This window comes from Poecilia reticulata, chromosome 14, assembly GCF_904066995.2.
Source record: "Poecilia reticulata chromosome 14, P_reticulata-male-v2, whole genome shotgun sequence".
NCBI classification, from domain to species: domain Eukaryota; kingdom Metazoa; phylum Chordata; class Actinopteri; order Cyprinodontiformes; family Poeciliidae; genus Poecilia; species Poecilia reticulata.
Window position 1 is genome coordinate 15,238,651 of NC_088843.1, and position 21,057 is coordinate 15,259,707.

At 43.1% G+C, this 21,057-nt stretch overlaps 1 protein-coding gene across 1 annotated transcript; it reads right to left on the minus strand.

The window, feature by feature from the left end:
• Nucleotides 1-6: 6 nt before the first annotated feature.
• rps6ka4 (ribosomal protein S6 kinase, polypeptide 4) lies at nt 7-20,956 on the minus strand. The gene is made up of 18 exons (XM_081615847.1): nt 19,868-20,956; nt 17,987-18,058; nt 17,094-17,161; nt 16,254-16,404; nt 15,988-16,103; nt 9,734-9,841; nt 9,569-9,649; nt 8,856-8,959; nt 8,510-8,660; nt 8,156-8,317; nt 7,932-8,057; nt 6,986-7,119; nt 6,766-6,859; nt 4,913-5,083; nt 3,699-3,890; nt 3,449-3,608; nt 3,168-3,331; nt 7-2,230 (listed from the first exon to the last, which is right to left on the minus strand). The coding sequence occupies exons 1-18, from the start codon at nt 19,956-19,958 to the stop codon at nt 2,021-2,023; spliced, it is 2,355 nt and encodes a 784-aa protein (XP_081471973.1). The 5' UTR covers nt 19,959-20,956; the 3' UTR covers nt 7-2,020.
• Nucleotides 20,957-21,057: the final 101 nt, after the last annotated feature.

A 21,057-nucleotide genomic window follows, 5' to 3' on the forward strand; every position in this document is an offset into this window, starting at 1 on the left:
AAAAAAGACTGTTCAATAAGATTTTAATTTATTGAATGGGTCTGTACATGTTGGGTTGCATCGAAGAAGCCACACAACCAGTGATTTACAAAATAATGCATCAAGACATTTTAATTCACAAAAAAATCTATATAATCAAATATTTTTTTCTTTCGTTAGCTGAAAAGAAAGTCAGAAAACCCCTTTCCCTCCATCAAAATGTATAAATATAAATATCATCTTACCGTCATATTTCCTCTACTTTGATCACTTAAGTTCAAATAAATACTACTGAAACATCCAACAGACAAAAAAAAATAATCATAACCAGATATTTCAAAGTAATATTTATTTTTGCACCAACCAAAAAAAATAAAAAATAAAAATCTTGGTGCAAAAGATAAATTCCCAGTTAGGACACTGACAGTAAAATAGTAATGCTAAAACCGAAAAGAAGAGCGCCAAAAGAAACATCACCTACAACAGCAAAAGGAATATCAACACCAATAAAAGCAATTCTTGAGTAAAAACATCAACAAACAACCAGTTAAATTCAAAAACAACATCATTGGGGAACCAACGACAGCAAAGATGCAATAATGTTTCATCTGGCACGGAAATATGAACAAAACCGATCCGCACACACCCCTCAGTACGATACATAAAAACACACACTCTCTCACACACGCACGCGCGGAGGGCTGGAATTCAACAAGAGCTAAAATCATGATAAACCCACAACCACAGCATTAAAAAAAATCAAGGATGTAATAAATATCAGCAAAAATCACTGTTAAAGCTGAAATGTGTTTAATCGCTCAACTGACAACATTTAAGAAGTCCAATAAAAACAAAGATATACCTTTGAGACCGCTGTCAAACCATAACTCATTACATGATCAGTTTCCGTTTAAAAATCAAGATGGGTATGTACATTTCTTCCACTGAAAAGTTGTGTTTAAAACCGCCTCAGGAAAAAAAAAAAGAAAGAAAAAAGATGAGCAACCACAAGGTCTCAGCATCACTATGGCGCTGGGAAAAGCAGACAGACGAAGGCATCGTGTGCGCTCCGAGATACCATTTTCTATCAGTCGGGTACGAAAATATAGAAAACCGCATGCCAGACTGAAGCAAACATGAGATTCAATTCGACGAGCTTGTTTTGTGTTTTTACAGCTGCTAAAAAATAAAAATTCAACTCTGTGGATCAAAAAACTCCCAGAGTTGAACGATTTCAGACAAGAGCTCTGCCCGGAGCTAGTAGTGTTATTGGAAGTGCAGCACCTCTCGTGTGAAAACTGACTCCAACTACGCCCCGACGCTCACCCTGCACAGTGCCCAACATCCAAACGACACATAAACGTCACAAAATAAATCCCTCTGTGCGAAATCCCTGCAGCCGCTTTATGCGTCTGCGATAATTTGATCGTCGACAGTCTCTGCTGATAGTGCAAACGGCTCAAAATTTGCCCCTCAAACGTAACCGGCAAAGTTGATTTCGTTTGTGATGGTGTGGTGGAGAACCTGCGAAGGAGCGTTTGATTGATAGCAGATGAAATCAACGATTGAAAGGCCGGTTCGCTTGCAGCGTGCAGACAAACGCGTCTTCTTGCTCACAGAGTCGCTGGAGTTATGGCTTCTGCTCATTAATGGCTCGATTTTTCCCTTTCCTCCTCCTCCTCTGACCAGGCGCTGCTTCGTCGCCACAGTGAGGATAAACTGATTGTGCCGAGAAGAAAAATACTGAACAGGAATTCAAATCCTCCAGGGCACGTCTTCTCTTTTCGACAAGATACACGTTTGGTTTGAGTAGAGTGCAGCAGGAGGAATGGAGATTATTTTTCCATTAAAACTGTCGTCGTACCCGCACCGGTGTTTCTATCCATCAGTGTGGGTTTGTTTGTGTTTTTGATTTTTTTGTTTTGTTTTGTTTTGTTTAGCACTGACCCCATCGGCAGACACCATGTCCTCAGTGTTAGGATACGCCTTTTTGTTTTTGTTTTTTTGTTGTTTTTTTTCCCCCAGCGTCGCTCCCGTCGCATCATTTGGGCTTAATGTGCTTTGGGCTCACAGTCTGCTTGTTCTGCTCTTTGGACGCCGAGGAAGAGGTGGAGGACGAGGACGAGGAGGAGGAGGAGCTCCATCGGGTCTCCACGCCTGTGCTCGTCATCTTGAGCTTGCGTCGTTTTGCCAGGGGGGCGTTGTCGACGCTTTTCAGGAAAAAGCCTTCTCTCTTGCAACGGTTAAAAGCCTGTTGTACCGAAAAAAAAAGAAGAAAAAAAAAGATATTCAGAACCCATGATATATTTCTTGCCAACAATGTATCCATTTTCTTTTTCCAAATGTCTTCTGTTGATTTTTATTATAAATTTAGAACCTAAGTATAGAAATAAAAATACGGCTTTTTAAGAATTTCTTAACGTAGATATTCCTCAAAATGACAAGTGGACTGTAAAGGTTGCAGATTCCTGGTCTGACATGTAAAATCATCACAATACACTTAAACATTCAGAATTACAATAGTAGAAATACTTTTTAATGCATCATATTTGCTTAATTTAAAGTAAAATCCAACATTATTTTAGTAATTTATTATTCTAGCAATTATTCTGACAATTAATGGGATAAAAAAAAAACGGTACATTCTGCAGATTTTTTTTCTTGCTTAAGCTAATTTTATATAGTATTAAAAATACATGGAATAAGGCAAATAATGTATTTCCTTTTTTAAATAAACATTTTATTGCTTAAATGCAATAACAGCATTCCTTTAGTGCGTGTTTCATCATTTGAAGCAAAAAGACAAAACACAACTTGTGAAAAGTTCATCCCTTAACATCAATACAGTGTAGAGTCGATCTCTGTTGATCCGTTTTTTGAGTAACTGATTAATAATTAGATGAAAAGTGGAAGATTTTATTGATTAATTTTTAAAAGAATTTGAACCAGGTGAAGCTAAAACTAACATTTTATAAGCTCTGGGTAGAAAATATTTACAGAAAAAACGTTTTTCCATCATTAATGCAAAATGGGTTTTTTGTACAGTTTTTTAGCCTAATTGCTGCTACGAATACGTTGTTCTTTCAGCAACTGGAATGTTTTGTTTGTTTTTTTTAATCTGTGTGCTCCAGTTAGTGATCAATCGATTAGTAAATAATCAATTTCAGCCCAACATAGAAAGCAGCTACCTTGTATGTAGCATTCACATAGGTACGGACTGTTGGCCCGCTGGACTCCAACACATCAGGAGTGCACAGAGGAGTGGTGGACATGGACGCTCCGCCCTGCAGCCAGCTGTTCTCCTTCAGATCAGAGAGTTTCAGGCGTCTCTCTGGATCCACAGTCAGAAGTCCTGAAGACAAACACATCAAAACAGGCTTAAAAGATACAATTATGTGACATTTATGCTCTCTGACTACTGGACAAGTGTCACTACCACGATCAGAAATGCGTCCCTAGCAGCACAAACCTTTGACAAGCTCTTTGGCGTCCTCTGACACGCCCTTCCACGCCTCCCCGTCCAACGAGAAATCCCCCTCCTTTATCTTCTGCATGATGTCGACGGCGTATGATGAGGTCATCCCACGCTGCTCGCTCTGAAACGGCACCTGGCCTGACAGCATGGTGTACTGCAGGACGCACACGGAGACTCATTAGCGCTGCTGCTGTTACTTAGCCGCGACACGTGTCACATAACCAGGGCGCGCCGGCTCAATTACCAAGATGACCCCCAGACTCCAGAGGTCGCAGGACTTGTCGTATCCGGCGCTCTCAAAAAGCTCGGGAGCGGCGTACTGCAGCGTGAAGCAGGGCGTCTGCAGAGGGGCGCTGCCCGCAGGACACAGGCGGGCGAAGCCGAAGTCGATGACTTTCAGCACAGAGTCCTCGCCCTCGTCGGTAAACAGCACGTTCTGAAAGGTCAACAAGAAAGGTCAACCCGTGTAGCGCGCTGCTGGGTGGAAGCACACTGCTACAGGGTTCCTGCAGGTTCAACCAACTCTTAATTTAAGACCCTTTTTCAGACCATTTTCAATGAAAATTAAGACCTGCGTCCAGACAGAAATGTACAAAAGACAATAGCATATTTTATATGTGTATAAAGACACAACAGTGTAAAACTATCAAGGAAAAAAATTGTACTCCTATTGAGATTACCTGTAGATAAATTACTGTGTTGTTTTTTACATCACATTTTTTCATCTGTGTGAGAATACCGCTCTGTTCTGTCTTGGTTTTCCTTTTCTGCTCCTTCTCAGACGTCGCACCCTTTATACTAACAACTTGGTCAAAATAAAACTCTTCAGATGTTTGACCACCATGCTTAAAAACCACTAATCTTCCGACTTCAGAGTTTGTATCGCACCAAAATGAGGCTCTTATGTCAGTGCTAGTAGCAGCAGTGCTGACCGTTTTCTGGGGAGCGTCAGCCACACCAGGGGGTCAAAACGGTGACATGTTTGTAGTTCTCGTCAGTTTCTCTGCACGGCTCAGACATGGTTCTCTACAGTGTTCACCCAGTACTGCCAACCTTTAGCACAGATTGAACATAGTACGGTTGGCAACACAAGTGAGCCCGCGGTGGAGACAAATCACCTGGTGAAAAATTTACTAGCCAGCTAGCCTCTGAGGTATCTTAGCAGCTGGTTAGCGGTAACCTCGGCAGACCCGAGTCACAGAACGCAATGAAGATGTCTGAGCGCGACTCAAGTCTTAGCGTGACAGAAAAGTCCCACAAGAAGAAATAAAAACAACATGGATGCGAAATAGTCCAGCCAAGACAAAAATGTAAGACCTGGGATTAACGTATTAAAGGCCAAGGTATGTTTTGTCTTTAATGTATTTAAGACTTTTTAAGGTTGCGCAGACACCCTGTGCTGGAATGATTTAAATAAATCAACTAAACAAATAAAAACTTTAAAAAAAACAACCCCACCTCAGGTTTAAGGTCTCTGTGCACCACTCCGGCGTCATGCATGAAGCTGACAGCTGAGACCAGGCTCTGCAGCAGCTGACTGGCCTCTGCCTCCCCAAACAGCTTCTTCTTCTTGATCCTCTCCAGTAACTCCCCGCCTCTCAGGAGCTCCATCACTAAATACGTGTGATACTGACAGAGCAGAAGATGTACCAGAGAAAAAACTAATGAGTCATTTTGTCGTACAATCCAGCTGATTATCATGTAGCGTAAACTGCACAAATAATATTTAACTGTGGTTGGTATTGTTTTTGTCCCCAATTCTTTCAAAATAAAACCAAAGTAGAAAGCCACAGTACTGGGAAGGCGAATCTACCACCTTTCTTGCTGAAAAAGACATTATCGATACAATTTATTTATAATTCCTAGTTAGGATATAAAACATCTTAGGAAGCCAAAAGAAGGATATGAAATCTTATTGAAATGCTGCGCAGTAAAAATATGCAGCATCCAGGGTTGGAAACAATAGAAATGAAGAAATGCTGAAAAGAAAAGTGATCAAATCTAAGATGCAAATACATTTTCATGGCGCTGTCCCTTTAAGGTAGGCAGTGCGACGTATGATGAAGGAAAAGGTAAAGAGGAGGCTCAGCAGTTTTGCTGTTAGTGTGATAAAGTTCTACCCTGCAAAGTTTTCATAACATTCTTCCTGACAAACTTCTACACTTTGATTCCTAGAGTCCTAAACTCTCTTAACCTCCTGACTACCAGTTCATTTTTGTCCTCTGTAGAGGACATTTCTAAACTTGAATATCTCCCACCCCCTGCATTCTACTGATTTAATTTCTTTTGGTATCTGGAGAGGACATTTAGTGCTTTTCAATGATACCACATGTGAAGGGGTGGGACTTTTGTACGCACCTTTTTCTAATTCATAAAAATGGCATTTATCAGAAATAACACATTTTATGGGAAGAGACAAAGTAAGTGCATAAAACCTTTTGTTACCTTACAAAGACTGTGGGATTTTAAAAAAATGGTGATTGGACAATATTTTTTCCTGGTAGTCAGGAGGTTACGACTCTTTTTTAAAAAATCCAAATACAAAAGTTTACTGCTGGTATTTTTGTAGAATTGTAGAAATAGGCTTTATCAAAAATCAATCCAGTAAAAACGGAAACAGTAAGGAAGATGTTGGCGGATAGATTCATCATCGAAAACACTCACGCCCTCTTGTGGGAAAACAAAGACGCTGCAGTTTAAAAGGGAGTGAATGCAACTTCTGAAAACTGATGCATTTTGTTAGGTTTCCCGGAATTACGTGAAAATACGATAAAGTGTGTATTTATCTTCTGACAGCTTGGTGTTTGTGCCTGTAAATAGATGAATGTGAAAACAAAAGTCTGTGGTCCAAAAGAATTTATATGTCAGTGACCAAAATAAACATCACATTACTATTTAACTTTTCTGCAGTGAAATCCAAGCACCTATAACTAACAAAGCACTTTTGTTCCATTATATTTTTTGTTTCTCTCGCACCAAAGAAGTTCTGTTGACTCCTGCTGAAATAATTGCGTCTACTTTCCTCAAAACAGAGGCGTAAATTTTAAGTTACATCTAATTTCCTTGGATGAAGACACTTTTACAGAGATAAAGAATGGAAACTGTTTTTGTACTCTACTTTTTTTTCTATCCTTATCCAAATCTGTAAGATGATTAAATTCCAGACTTTTTAGGAAGCCTAAATTTAAAAAGGCATATTATTTTCTCAGCCGGCAGTGGGCTTTTACAGATAAAGTTTTTTGTTTTTTTTAATGCATGTCCCGTTTGATGTTCTGTCTGTTCATCAGCTGTCGACGCGGCGGTTCCTGTACCTGATCGGTGAAGACGTCGTACAGCTTGACGATGTTGGGGTGAGCCTCGCACTGCCTCAGGGCAGCAATCTCCCTCTGAGTATTTGCTTCCATTCTGACAAATAGGAAAACAAGACGAGTATGAAAAGTGCTTACACGTGAAACATGAAAACCGGTCCGCGAAGGACAGCTGAACACTTCTCAAACAGCGGCACATTAAGGGCGTGGCCTGCCCTCTCACCTGCGGCTGACGATCTTGACGGCGTGCTCGTGGCCGTTCTGCTTGTGTCTGCATTTCCTGCACACTGAGAAACTCCCCTCGCCCAGTGGAGGACCATGCAGATCCAGCTCATAGTGCTGGAAGAACTGGGATTCCTGAGCAAACATTCGTGAAGAGGACAAGCTGCTGGTATTCAGGGATCACGACGCAAGAAAGTATGTTGTCACGGGTTATTCATTAATTACAGATAAAAGCTTAAACCTGCAGTTTGCAGCTTTTGTAAACATTATATTTTTCACATATTTGTCAAGACTGTCACTCTTTCCTGACTGCATAATATGAGAGATAATCTGTGCGCATACAGAGCATGATTGACAGCTCTAAGACTCTCCTCCTGGCTCTGACTGACTGCTTCTGACTGGGAGAGGTTCATGTCTGGGAAGTAGTAACAAGTTTTATGAATTATGTAGAAACAAACGTTTATAAAAGTCACACACTGCAGCTGTTATTCAGACAATAAGTTTGTTTCTGAAGGGAGATAGTGAAAAGCAGTGTCAACTTCAAGTTTAAAAGGAATGTGTAGTTAAGCTCTATTTAAAAAAATACATGCTGAAAATTATTAATACCCTTCTCAATAATAAATAAAACTTTATTATTTACATTACATCAAACATAACTACTGAGAAGCCTCTTAACTTTTGTGCAACCAGCTTTAGTTCATCTATAATATTTCCCTAATTTCTATAACTTTGATATTTTATTATTTTTATACATGAAGGTAAGAAATCAACCTGCCAAACTGCCTTATGAGAGGTTTTCCTTTTTGTGGTTAAATAGTTAAATTAGATTAAATATTTTCCACTGCGACTGATTTCCTGATAAAACATCTTTCTCTCTTGCAGAAGGCAACACCTACTTCTGCTTTAACCATTTCCAAATGTCGCCCCGGCTGAGCCTCCAGCCGTACCTTTAGCATTGCACTTTGCTGGACAGAAGCAGAAGCCGGGCGCTCCGCTCCAATCTGACATTCGACAAAGTCTCCCATCACGGCGTTCTTGTTGAACAAAATGGAAGGAGCAATAAACGAGTAGCCCTAAAAACAGAGAAGAAGAGTTAGGTGTCAGAGACACGAAATGCGTCTGACAGAGTGTTACCTAGCTTTTCAGACAGCAGCTGAAGATGAGGACTGACCTGGAAAAGGCGGTCTGTGCTGGGGGGCGTGCTCGCTGGGGAGTAGACGGGGTCCATTCCGGTGAACTCTTCGGCAAAGTTGCCCACGTCGAGTTCACTTTTCAGCTCCGGTTTGAATGGACTCGGTACCTTCTTCTGTGCCAAGTCGGACCAGTTCAGTCCCTGTGAGGGAGCAGCGAGCAACGACATGCTTCACGAGAAAATCCTCAGACCTTCTAGATCATTTCTCAAGTCTACAACAGTTCACAGTGAATTCACAGCAGTAACACAGAAGTAAGGCTTGTAATACAAACTGGATGGATGGGAAGAAAAATGAGGGAATGTAGGAAAGACGGGCAAGCAGGAGGGAAGGACCTTGAAGAAGGGATGAGCTTTGATATCCTCGGCTCCTCTGGGCCCAGAGCCAAGTCTCTTGTGTGGATCTTTCACCAATAACTTCCTCAGAAGGTCCTTAGCCACCGATCCAATCATGGAGGGGAACGGTGGATCGCAGCGCAGGATACGTCTGACAGGAAAAAGGTAAGCGGGTTTTAAAATGACGTCTTTCTAGATTCCTACTCTGTTGTCCTCTGAAGCAAGAAACAGCACAGTTTTCCAACCTGCTCTACACCAAACCTTTTGCTACAGAAACAATTCGGGTGACTTCAGATTGAAACAAGGCCATTTAATCCGCGAGTGATCATTGAGGAGCAGTGCTTACTTCGACACCTCACTCTGGGAGTTCCTTTCTCCCTCCAAGGTGAAAGGAGAAGCTCCTGTCAGCAGCTCGAACATCAGGATCCCCAGGCTCCACCAATCTACAGACTTCAGAACAGCAGAGGGAGAAAGCAAGCTTGAAGACGAGCATGGAAAGGCCCAGACTGGAGCCGAACTGGGGCTGCTGCAGAAGGAACGCTTCTTCGAAACCAACACCTGGAAAATGTGATCACATCTAGCCCTGTGATAGTAACACATTTTAGTGGACGATGAGTTCTCCCAGAAATGATTGTGGTAAATGATAATATTGACATTTTGAGATCATTTTCCACTAATAATAATACGCTCTCCGTTTAACTGGAAAACGTGTTACATATACAAAATAAGCAAAGAAAACAACTGACACGACAATAACTAAAATGGATTATGAAGTCTCTGTAACCAAAATATAAAAACCAATCAGCTTAGACAGGGATAACAGGCAAAAGTGGTAGGTAGTGCAAACTAACTTCTGGGTGTCTAAAAAAACCAGCGATTCCCAAAAGACAGGATTTTCAACTATATTAAAGTTCGGACGACTCTTGTCCAGATGGAAATTATAGGACTCACTTTAATTTATTACGCGATTAACTGATTTACTTCTTAACCGTATCATTCAACGCCTGTAAAAATATACAGTCACTGCTCTTGTATGACGCTCAGTCAAGAGGTCATCACCTTGCCATGGCCCGTCTTCCCCCGGATGATTTCTGGAGCCATGTACTCGATGGTGCCACAGAAAGAGTAAGTCCTTCCTTTCTGCAACGAGACGAAGCCAAAAAAGGGATTTACTTCACACACGGAGAGGACAGTAAGTTGCCACCGTAGGTTTGGGTTACGCACGTCTTCTTCCAGAAACTCTTTGCTGAGCCCAAAGTCGGTCAACACCACGTGGCCGTCGCTGTCTAGAAGGATGTTTTCCAGCTTGATGTCTCGGTACACGATCCCAAGCTGCACAAAACCACAGGGGGGAAAAGGCACTGAGATACATTTATGTTAAGTGAGTAAAAATAACATACGCAAATAAATATTGTTTAGTAAGTAGAGGTGAGAAAACGGCATTGCTAGTCCACAAACAGCCTGTTTTTTTTTTAAACTCAACAAAGTAAGAATCAGTTTTATTTACTGGGGGGAGAAAAAGGCAAAAGCAACAATTTCAACAACAATTTCTGCGAGTTTTCAGAAATTATTTGTTCTTATTTTAACATTTTTCACATTTGCAATAAAGATTTTGATAATATTCACCCCTACGTCCCTCCCTCACCTGTTGCCCTCAAGATTTCTCATAATTGTGTTTTCACAATTATGAGAACGACAAAGTCAACTGTGCAAACGGTTGTGAAAAACAGCTTTTTGGATTTCACACATCATTCTTGTGAAAGGACATCTGCCTTTTTGTTTTGACTGTGTGACACAATTTTGACATTTGCTGAACAAAAAAAAAGGAACAAAAAAAGAAAAAATGGATACTGAAATAGCTGAACATGCAGCTGATGTTCCCCAGAAAGACCAGCTAGCCACAAAGAATGATACACACAGCAGTCACTGGAAAGGATTTGCACTGGTTGTAATTTTGGTTCTGCGATGGGATGTTGTAGAGGAAATGTTTCTGTTTAATGTTCGGGCTGAATTTTAATTAATTACCTTTTGGATTTATTGATGCGTGCCAACGTACACAAATGGCATGGAGTCTCAGAGGAGCAGTCAAAGCATTGGCATTTACAGAGTCATCGTAAACTCTCATGTTTATGACTACAAATGAGGATGAGAATGATTACCCTCCATAGTCGTTTATTAGCTAAACGCAAGTGGAGGGTTGCTATTTGGGCATCAGAGCATGTGACAAATACTGCTTGGTGCCATTTTTACATTCAATGCACAATGTTTTGTCATATCACCAATAAAACAAACAAAAATAAACAATCAAGCTGACATAAACATGTTTTTGGAAGATGTCAGCCCTCCACAGCCCATTTTAAGCAACCGACGTAGTTTTAAATCTCAGTGTCATTTTCCACATTACACGAGCGTTTAGCCATCCTGCCCCAAATGGGATTTTTCTTCCTTAAGAGTAGTTACTTTTTAAGTACCGTATTTGTCGGACTATAAGCCGCTACTTTTTTCCTAAGCTTTGAACATGCGGCTTGTAGCCTGGTGCGGCTTTTCTGTGGATCTTTCTTCAACCACCAGGGGGCGCATTAGCAGGAAGTGAATCATTGGAAGTCAACATTGGAAAGCAAAGAAGAAAGTGTTAATTTTGTTTTCAAACTCATACCTTATCGTGGCAGCCCAAGGGGGGGCTGCCACCTTATCGTGGTGGAGGGGTTTGAGTGTCCCAATGATCCTAGGAGCTATGCTGTCTGGGGCTTTATGCCCCTGGTAGGGTCACCCAAGGCAGACAGGTCCTAGGTGAGGAACCAGACAAAGTGCAGCCCGAAGACCCCTATGATGAATACAAACTTTGGACTGCGTTTTCCCTCGCCCGGACGCGGGTCACCGGGGCCCCACTCTGGAGCCAGGCCTGGAGGTGGGGCACGATGGCGAGCGCCTGGTGGCCGGGCTTTTACCCACGGAGCCCGGCCGGGCTCAGCCCGAAGAGGAGACGTGGGTCCCCCTTCTGATGGGCTCACCACCTGTCCGAGGGGCCAAAGGGGTCAGGTGCATTGTGCTATGCGCGGCAGCCAAGGGAGGGGACCCTGGCGGTCTGATCCTCGGCTGCAGAAGCTGGCTCTTGGGACGTGGAACGTCACCTCTCTGGTGGGGAAGGAGCCGGAGCTAGTGTGCGAGGCTGAGAGGTTCCGGCTAGAAATAGTCGGCCTCACCTCGACGCATGGCTCTGGTTCTGGAACCAGTCTCCTTGAGAGGGGCTGGACGTACTTCCACTCTGGAGTTGCCCACGGTGAGAGGCGCCGGGCTGGAGTGGGCATACTTGTTGCCCCCCATTTGGGCGCCTGTACGTTGGGGTTCACCCCGGTGAACGAGAGGGTAGCCTCCCTCCGCCTACGGGTGGGGGGACGGGTTCTGACTGTTGTTTGTGCTTACGGGCCGAACGGCAGTTCAGATTACCCACCCTTCTTGGAGTCCTTAGAGGGGGTACTGGAGAGTGCCCCTCCTGGGGACTCCCTTGTTCTACTGGGAGACTTCAACGCTCACGTGGGCAATGACAGTGAGACCTGGAGAGGCGTGGTTGGGAGGAACGGCCCCCCCGATCTGAACCCAAGCGGTGTTCTGTTGTTGGACTTCTGTGCTCATCACGGATTGTCCATCACGAACACCATGTTCAGGCATAAGGGCGTCCATATGTGCACTTGGCACCAGGACGCCCTAGGCCGCAGTTCGATGATTGACTTTGTCATCGGATTTGCGGCCGTATGTCTTGGACACTCGGGTGAAGAGAGGTGCGGAGCTGTCCACTGACCACTACCTGGTGACGAGTTGGCTCTGGTGGTGGGGGAGGAAGCCGGTGAGACCTGGCAGGCCCAAACGTGTAGTGAGGGTCTGCTGGGAACGTCTGGCGGAGTCCCCTGTGAGACAGAGCTTCAACTCTCATCTCCGGCAGAACTTCGAACACGTTCCGGGGGAGGTGGGGGACATTGAGTCTGAGTGGACCATGTTCCGTACCTCCATTGCCGAGGCAGCCTATCGGAGCTGCGGCCGCAAGGTTGTTGGTGCCTGTCGCGGCGGCAACCCTCGAACCCGTTGGTGGACACCTTCGGTGAGGGATGCTGTCAAGCTGAAGAAGGAGTCCTACCGGGCCTTTTTGGCCTGTGGGACTCCAGAAGCAGCTGATGGGTACCGGCGGGCGAAACGGCATGCGGCTCGGGTTGTCGCTGAGGCAAAAACTCGGGCGTGGGAGGAGTTTGGAGAGGCCATGGAGAGAGACTTCCGTACGGCTTCGAGGCGATTCTGGTCCACCATCCGGAGTCTCAGGAGGGGGAAGCAGTGCAGCACCAACACTGTTTATAGTGGGGATGGTGCGCTGCTGACCTCAACTCGGGACGTTGTGGGCCGGTGGGCGGAATACTTCGAAGACCTCCTCAATCCCACCAACATGCCTTCTGTTGAAGAAGCTGAGCATGGGGACTCTGGGCTGGGCTCTCCAATCTCTGGGGACGAGGTCGCCGAGGTGGTGAAAAAGCTCCTCGGTGGCAGGGCCCCGGGGGTGGATGAGATCCGCCCGGAGTTCCTTAAGGCTCTGGATGTTGCGGGGTTGTGTTGGCTAACGCGCATGGACATCAGGGGCAGTTCCCCTGGACTGGCAGACTGGGGTGGTGGTCCCCCTGTTTAAAAAGGGGGACCGGAGGGTGTGCTCCAATTACAGGGGGATCACACTCTTAAGCCTCCCTGGTAAGGTCTATTCAGGGGTCCTGGAGAGGAGGGTCCGTCGGATAGTCGAACCTCGGATTCAGGAAGAGCAGTGTGGTTTTCGTCCTGGTCGTGGAACACTGGACCAGCTCTACACCCTCAGCGGGGTCCTGGAGGGTGCATGGGAGTTCGCCCAACCAGTCTACATGTGTTTTGTGGACTTGGAGAAGGCGTTCGACCGTGTCCCTCGGGGGGCCCTGTGGGGGGTACTCCGGGAGTATGGGGTACCGGGCCCTTTGATACGGGCTGTCAGGTCCCTGTATGACTGGTGTCAGAGTCTGGTCCGCATTGCCGGCAGTAAGTCGGGCTCGTTTCCGGTGAGAGTTGGACTCCGCCAAGGCTGCCCTTTGTCACCGATTCTGTTCATTACTTTTATGGACAGAATTTCTAGGCGCAGCCGAGGTGTTGAGGGGATCCGTTTTGGTGGCCTTAGGATCGCATCTCTGCTTTTTGCGGATGATGTGGTCCTGTTGGCTTCATCGGAACGTGATCTGCAGCTCTCACTGGAGCGGTTCGCAGCCGAGTGTGAAGCGGCCGGGATGAGGCTCAGTGCCTCCAAATCCGAGGCCAGGGTCTTGAGCCGGAAAAGGGTAGAGTGCCTTCTCCGGGTCAGGGGGGTCGTCCTGCCTCAAGTGGAGGAGTTTAAGTATCTGGGGATCTTGTTCACGAATGAGGGAAGAAGGGAACGGGAGATCGACAGGCGGATTGGGGCAGCGTCTACTGTGAAGCGGGCGCTGTACCGGTCCATCGTGGTGAAGAGAGAGCTGAGCCAAAAAGCGAAGCTCTCGATTTACCGGTCGATCTACGTTCCCACCCTCATCTATGGTGATGAGCTTTGGGTCATGACCGAAAGAACGAGATCACGGGTACAAGCGGCCGAAATGGGTTTCCTCCGCAGGGTGGCTGGGCTCTCCCTTAGAGATAGGGTGAGAAGCTCGGTCATCCGGGAGGGACTCAGAGTAGAGCCGCTGCTCCTCCACGTCGAGAGGAGCCAGTTGAGGTGGCTCGGGCATCTGGTAAGGATGCCTCCTGGACGCCTCCCTGGTGAGGTGTTCCGGGCACGTCCCACCGGGAGGAGGCCTCGGGGAAGACCCAGGAGACGCTGGAGGGATTACGTCTCTCGGCTGGCCTGGGAACGCCTTGGGATTCCCCCGGAGGAGCTGGAAGAAGTGGCTGGGGAGAGGGAAGTCTGGGCCTCCCTTCTGAAGCTGCTGCCCCCGCGACCCGACCCCGGATAAGCGGAAGAAAATGGATGGATGGATGGATGGATGGAACTCATATGACGCAGCTTTTACGTTGAAGGCTGTCGATCTGGCAGTACATAGAGCGTAAGCTCGGCGTGAACGAGTCTATGGTTCAGTGTTGGAGACGCAGGGCTGCTCATAACCCGGTGCGGCTAATATAGGTACGTTTCCAGTTTTTTGTTTTTTCTTTGCAGGTGCTGCTTATAGTAAGATGCGCTCAACAGTCTGGAAAATACGGTACATGTTTCGCCTAAGGTCATCAAAATCTAAATATGTGGCACAGTAGTTGGTGTTAGGCAAGAAACTCCCAGGTTTGCATCTTTCTGCCTGTCCACCTGTACCTGTGTGGGTTTATGCTGGCTTCCTCCCACGCCTCAGAAACACGACTGTTCAGTTAATTTGTCTCTCTAAATTGCTATGTGATGGACGGGCGACCTTTACGCGGTCAGCCGGGTACGGATGATAGACGGATCCATCGCGGTACTGACTGTTGCTTTCGATTTTAGAGAAAATACCGTAGCACCTTTGGTATTACTACTCAAGGTTATGAAAACAATGGATTTTAATACCGGCTTGTGTTTTGCGTCTACTGTTATGTCACCGGCAAATCGACACATTAGCAGAGCAGAAATACTGGAAGCAACACAGATTAGACAGTTATTCTTAGCTTGCTGCTGTGACTACTTTCTTCAGCTTATAACATTCAGGTATTGCAGAGTGTGCTTGTGGGATGGTAAATTGCTTTATTTTGCTATTGGAATCGTCTTTTTTTCTGATTAGCATGAATTAGCTCTTCCCTTGTATGTCAACAAGAGAAGAGCTAATTTTCTTGTTGAATTAGCTCTTCAACAAGGGAATTAGCAGTGGGGAGAAAAATGAGAGGCGGATCTAATTTGTTTCTCTTGCAGCTTTTAACAGTTTCATCACATCCTAAAGATTGACTTTACCTCCTTGAAAAGCTACACTTTAAAAGAAAAAAATAGAAGTCACCCAATGCTACGCCACAAAAACCAGCAGCGATAAGCTGAGGAACGCTTTTAAAAATAAATCTGACTTCCGGCTTTTCACCAACATTTAACAATCAGTTATCAAAACAACATGCAAGACGATGACTAAATTCAACACTGCAGCTGCCTCCCTGGGATATGAGCACAACTAGCAGCTACGGGAGTTGTGTAACACTATTAGGTAATCACTTCCTCGAGCCAGAGTGTGTTTCACATAATGAACACCAAAGGAGACTTCTCTCCTTGAAGAATAAAGTCAACAGCTGCAGAAAAAAAAAGCTGCAAGTCAAGCAAAGTCCAGTCAGCTCACTTGTGTTGTGAGTTCAACAAAAGCGGATGTAAATCAAATTTAACGATAAAGAGAAAGATATAAAAACCAAAGAGGAATAGAGAGTGAATGTATGCATTTAACCAACTTTCGAATGTGGTGGGGAGAAATAAAGACTGGCTCCGTTCAGGCATTGAAGTCACCCACACTCACCTGGTGCAGATGCTCCAGAGCGAGAATTATTTCCCCGATATAAATCCGCACAGCTTCTTCGGAAAAGTGATCCCGCTGGTACAGGTGAGTAAACATTTCACCGCCGCTCACATAGTCTGTAGTCACACACAAGAACAAATAAAGAGGGGGCTTGAAAAGGATATGCAAAGAAATAAACACACTGGAAAGAAAATAAAAACGCAGAGATTCAGACAGAAAGACGAATCTGATCAGTGTGTCTGACGGCTGATCTTCGATGGTCTCACCCAGGATGAGGTGCAGCTTGCTCTGAGTTTGAAAGGCGTAGTGAAGGGTGACCAGGAAGGGAGACTGGCGGATGTGCTCCAGCACCTGGCGCTCGGTGCGAGTGTGTTCTGTCGTCTTTGCTTTCTGAACGATTGCTGCTTTCTTTAAAACCTGAGACAAGTAGCAGAAGCACAAGACACATGAATACACTTTGATGAACTCTTCTATTGTAGCTTTTGCTGTGTGATTAAGGTTTTTGTTGCTCTACTGGAAGGTGAACCGCTCCCTCCGTCTGAGGTCTTTCGAAACCTCTAACAGGTTTTCTCTAATTACTCATCTGCTTATCAAATCTGACCAGTTTTCCTGTTCCAGCTGAAGAAAAGCTGCCCTCATCATGTAAAGGGGTATTGCAAAGTGTTTTAACGACACACACGTTTTGCAGGTCGGCCAAAAAACTTTTCCCAATTCTGGCCTCATTCACCCAAAGTACCTTCTTCCAGTTTGCTTGTGAAGAACTGCAAACAGGATTTCTTCTTAACACACCACACTTTTTATTTTATTTTTTTAATATGCAAAAATATTTTATGCTTAACTTCACTTTTACGCACTAATTTTTGTTGGTTCTAATACCAAAATACCACTGACTCCTACACCGTATTTTCCAGCTGATCCTGAGAGCTTGCAGTCCAGAGTGACGTACCCGTTTCTTCTTCTTCATGTCGCATTTTTTAGGTGTCTTCTAGTCCAGAAAATACGGTAATTGTAACATTCAAAAATTATGGCAAAATTCAGTATTTTTGTAATGTGTTAAAAGAAAACGAGTTAAGCACAAACTTTTTACATCATGCGTGTAATTTTACCTTCATTGCATACAGCTGGCCCTCATCGTGGCCGGTGTTCTTCCGAACCAAAAACACCTTTCCATAAGCTAGAAAAACACAAAATTCATAGACATTCACATTTCAGCTTGCAAAAACAAAAAAAATTGGTGAATCTTAATGGTTTTATTATTTCTGGAGATACATAGACGTCAAAAAATGCTCAAATCTGACAGTTTATAGTTTATTTCTTGCAGATTTTATTTCACTCTGATTGGGGATCTGACAAAAAATTAAAAATTAAAAATAGACACAGCATCTGAAGTCAGTAATAAGATCTAGCTAGCACAATTGGGTCTGATAATTTAACATTAAGCTATTTTTACTGCTATCTTAACCACATACTTCTTAGAAGAAGAAATATGCTAGCCCTGTATCTCCTAGATAATGTTGAATTATTCTTGTTCTCCATGTTGTCTTTACGTCTGTAAAAATGGATACAAAATTTCTAGCACAACTTCACAGTAAGATTAGATTGTGGCAAAAACATCCCAGTCATGTCTTTCCTATAATTTGGTAACTTTACATGTTAAAACAAAAAGTATATGGATGGACAAAACATTAATTATTTAATTAAACAAAGGTTAAAATGGATCAGTATTTGGTTATTTTCTGGGGAAGGAGTTATTTTTACTTCTAGTTTGTGATCATTATCTTGTTGCATGATCCAGTCTGTACAGATATAGTCCCACTAAACTCTGAAAAACTCTCCGTAAGCGCAGTAAGAGATCCTGTGGCTGCAAAACAACCTTTAGCTTACCCTAAGTGTCCTTGCTGGTCAAAATGAGATTTTTGCACTGTGTGTCTTATCTAGTGTTTAACAAACATCCCTATTTAGGTCTGAGTTGAGCGAAGACGATGCTTCAGAAGCTTACCTCCGGTGCCCAAAACCTTGAGAAGCTCAAAGTTCTCCATGCCAACCCTTTCAGTGTGACCTGTGAGGTTAGCTAGAAGGAGAAAGCAAAAAAAAAAACAAGACTTTTAAATGTATTTTAAAAAGGTGAATACAACGGGTTTTTTTAGCAAATCGGAGAGTGTAAAACAATTTATGCATCACTTTGTTCTTAAAACATTAGCACTGCAATTCAATAATTAGGATATCTATTAAAAAAACATCTCGACTGATTATTTTATGATTAGATCAGAGAGTAGCCAGGTGTTTGCGTGTCTACTGTCCAGTTTAATACTGTGATATTAGAAGAATGTAGACTTATAGTTTTATCAAGATATTTTGTGGTACTACTGAGATGTCGATAATAATTTTGATAAAAACACAGCTCATTACTTATTATTTCAGTGACTGTGAGGCTGTGACTGTGTGTTTGTGGTGTTGAAACACGAATCTTGTTTCTGAAAACCGTCCCCACGCCAAGTGTCATTTATGTCACTAAAATGCCATTAAATGCATTTTTAAATGTACTGATATTTATTGATTCTCTTGTGGAGTAACCAGAGACGAAAATTGTAAAAAAAACAAACAAAAAAAACAAAACATTTCAGTCAGTTTAGTTATTGTCCTTAACATCAACAATTAAAGTATATTGAGATAATGATCGATAAAAAATTATCATGAAAAGAAATTTTTTCACGATAAATGATAAACAATACAATAAATGCCCACCCCTCTGTGATACAGGCGTTATCTTTGGAGTACACATGAAATAGAACCAACAACACAAAACACATACATAAAAAAAAAACAAAAAAAAATCAACTTAAAAATAAGAGATTTTTTTCTCGGGCTCATTTAATTTACATGCAGTTCCTTTCAAGTAGAATATTACATCTCATTGAGGTTATGTGAAAGTGCCTAAATGTGAAGTGGAAGAAATGGGACATATGATTTAAAAAAATAAACCTGAAAAGTGTGGCCTGCATTTGTATTTAGAGGTATTACCTAAACTCTGAATAAAATCCAGCGTAATAAATAGCTTTCAAATGTCACCTAAGAAAACCTATACAACGTCCAGATCTAAAGTCACCTGAGAATCTGTGGAAAGACTTAAAAACCTGTTCACAGACGCTCTTCATCCAGTGGTTGATTTAACACCTTTACCAACACAGGAAAAGAAAAAAAAATCTGATCTTTTTTCATTTTTATTAACAATAACATTTGGAAACACATTTATAATTTTCATTCCACTTCACAATAATGTTGGACTTATTTTATATGTCAAATAAAATCCTGATAAAATAGACTGAATGAGTGTGAAATCTTCTGCTGTAATTTACTGCTGTATTGCTGGAACTAATGTAACAATCACTGTACATTATACATTTATTTAAATGTACTTACTGTGCTTTATGGGAAGCAAAATAGAGATGCTTACTACAATTTAGTGCCTTCTAATAATCATTTCATTCCAAGGTAACAAAATTTTATCGCAGTACAATTTTTCTTTGTTTAATATCCATTTATTTTACTTCATAATAGTTACTCAGTGCAGTTTAGTTTTACAAATTACTTCTTTATGTGACCGGTGTCTTGGAGAAGCACATTACAAATGCGAATGTTTTTCAAGAGAACTGTGTGTTTATTGGGCTTAAAAAAAGAAGTTTTTATCATTAACACAATAAGCCCACAAAATATCACTATAATAAGTCCATATCGCCTACACCTGCTTCATAATCGTCTTATTACCAGTGTTGATTTTAGCATAAGCGACACTTCGTTCACCGGGGCTTCTTCTTTTTAAGAAAAATTGTGTGAACAGTGTCGGTCCATTTCTCAAACAATGTACATAAATCTGACTTACCATTGGTGATTTGATGCTTGACAGTACAGGCCTTCTCATTAGATTTCCCGTCGGAGTCATCACTGCTGTCAGATGTGTCCCCAGACATCATTTTAACGGGGAAAACAGTGTATGAACTGATTTAATAAACCCAGATGCTAACTGACTGCGCTACAGGCTCGGCAAGTAAAAAAAAAAAGGGTCTATTGTTGATGCATTGCGAGGAACGCAGGGATTATCGAAATGACAGGACAACCGTGTTTTCGAGGCAATGCAGCTGGGTTGAGGTTAATCCCCATGCGTTTGACATCCTGGTGTTTAGCATTGTTTTTTACTCATGTGATTGGCCGAAATCGGGAGGGGGAATAAGGACGTGTTGCTTCTGCGGTTCTTCAAGCTTTGTTACGGCTGCCTAATCTTCACCAACATTTAGAGGAAACAACAGCGCTGCTTTCAATTTCTGTCACTGAATACGTCTGTGCTACTTTTAATTTAACGCACTGTTGTTAGCATTAGCTGCGCGACACCAGTTATTATTCAAAAGGTAGCCAATAGTTACTTTGTAATAACGCAAACCTTAGTTTTAAATTAACTATCTGGCTAGGGAGCCCCCGTTCCCAACATTTTTGTTAGCATAATAGCTCCTACAAGAAGGACGGGTTCCCATCCAGATGCGGTAGAAGCTGTACAGATGTAAAACAGCTTTAGAAGCTAGCTGTCCGTCAAAGTTTGAACGATTAGCTAAGCTAAGTGTTTGCTAGCCTTTTCAACTGGCCTGTTCAGGTAAGTGCAGTCAGTCTGTGTCGGAAAGCACCGCAGTAGCTCCCCGTCTTCTTTCCGTTCGCACCAATTAGATACATAATTTATCCATTGTCAGAAAAAGTACGTTTTACTTTATTTTCCTTGCCACAGCCAGTAAACTGCTAACACCAGGATGCTTTCGAGACAACCTGGGCGACGGCCAGTCACGTGACCACTAATGGTGGGCGGAGCCGTTTTACTAGAGAAGTCAACGAACGTATTACCTCACTTATTATCATATAGAAATTGTAATTACCTCAATAAAGACCATTTATGTGAGTCAATATACTCACAACCATGACTTTGGAAGGTCACCTTAAAGAAACAACCCAGTGTTTGCGTTTCCTTTAACTAAAAATAGACTTCACTGCGGGCGAATGAAGACGTAGCGAAATACAGTTTTGTTGTAC